The following is a 1,575-nucleotide window of genomic DNA, read 5'->3' as shown; positions in this document are numbered from 1 at the left end:
TTGTTCAGGTCCAAACTGTTCAGGGTGGCACTGAAAGGGTGGCACAGAAAAAAACCCAAATACCCACTACTAGTCATCTGTTTCCATTATGTCTCCAACCACAAAAGGGGGTGAAAAATGCCACTAATTAGCACTGCAGATTGCAGAAGCTGATCCCCTATTTACAACCCTGTAACTCCATCTCTTCTTGATAAGGGAATTACAGTGATGTGCGAGGGCTGTAGCTTTAGTCCATTTGTAAAGCCCACTACAATCACCCACTTCAGATGACACTTCAGATATGAGGAAATGCAATCATCCATGTATGTAGTTAAACATGATAGTAAAATGTACTTTTTAAATTAGATATGAAGGTTCATTAAAAGTTAAGTCACAATGCAAGTCTTATTTTGATTCGTTCCTGTGACTCCTTCAAATTATTTAACCCAGCAACACCACTTCCCAAAGATGTAAAAATGTGAGGATTAAAGGCAAGTTTAATGTTGAGAGTGTGAAGACTATTCAGTAAAGTACAGACAAGCAAAAAAAAAAAAAAATCAAAAAGCCTATTTTAGGCAGGTTTCAAGGTTAAGATCAACAACTAGAAAATCAAAGTTACTTGGACAAAGTAACTTTGTTCCCTCTGGTTAAAGTGATGTCCCAGAATTGAAAATATTTAGCATTAAGATTAATCACCACTCTTTAGGACTAAAATCACTTGAAATGTATAAAGCAGATTCGTTCCATGATGCTCTCTTTTTCTAGCAAAACAATTATATCAAACTTGAATATTCTAATGTTCAATTTTAGGGTTTCTCCTTTAAAGAAGCTAAGTCTACTATGATATGAGAATGAGAAATTTACACCTACCTGTACCTTTCTAATTGTATTAACAACTCCACGTTAATCTTAAAAATTGGTTTTTGGTAAGAGTAGTGTGCAGAGGCACGAGGAGAGTTGAAAAGCAGAATTCCAGATTTTATTTTTTTAAAGGTTGAAAAAACACACCTGGGACAAAATTTCTTTGATCAATAAATTTTCAGGAAATGGAGCAAGTTCTTCTGGGACACAGTCAAAACTGGATAAGTTGAAAAAGGGGTTCTGACAGCACAACTTGGGAAACAAGTTTCTGAACAAATCTTAAACCACACTTTCCCCCCGCCCCCAACTGTTCAAGTGGCAGACAAAATAAATTACCATAAATTATATGTCGAGGCAACTCAAAAACAAAACAAAACATGATGCTGAGGATTTCTTTCGCTCCTCCAGGAAGTGTGTAACACTGCTTCTAGCCTGCAGGCTGGGGCTGATCGGGACCTGTCAGACGTCAGGATAGTTGCAGTAATATACCGCAGAACTGGCATCGGACACCACCGAGGAAATGGCCCCGTGGCTGTCTGGGAGATTCACACCAGAGTCATGTCCCTGGTAGGGGAGACCCATCTCGGGCTTGCACACGAAGTGCAGGTACTGTTCAAATTCCGTGCGGTCCATCTCCCCGAGGAGCTCGGCGGGCTGGCCGGGGTCCGCGGCGTCCCGGCAGGGCAGCGCCTCGGGAGGAGGCGACGGCTGCCCCGGCCCGGCGGGTGCTGCTGC

General features: G+C 41.8%; 1 protein-coding gene across 1 annotated transcript in view; it reads right to left on the bottom strand.

The window, feature by feature from the left end:
- Positions 1–931: 931 nt before the first annotated feature.
- Positions 932–1,575, bottom strand: part of SOX17 (SRY (sex determining region Y)-box 17) — a 2,733-nt gene continuing 2,089 nt past the window's right edge. The window contains exon 3 of the mRNA XM_008595002.1: positions 932–1,571. Within this exon, the coding sequence (XP_008593224.1) occupies positions 1,300–1,571 (272 nt within the window). The 3' untranslated portion in view covers positions 932–1,299. The remainder of the gene's footprint in view (positions 1,572–1,575) is intronic.

Source organism: Galeopterus variegatus, unplaced genomic scaffold (genome assembly GCF_000696425.1).
Source record: "Galeopterus variegatus unplaced genomic scaffold, G_variegatus-3.0.2 Scaffold12122, whole genome shotgun sequence".
NCBI lineage: Eukaryota > Metazoa > Chordata > Mammalia > Dermoptera > Cynocephalidae > Galeopterus > Galeopterus variegatus.
Note: the sequence above shows the minus strand (reverse complement) of the source record. Positions and strands in the feature narration are given on the sequence as shown.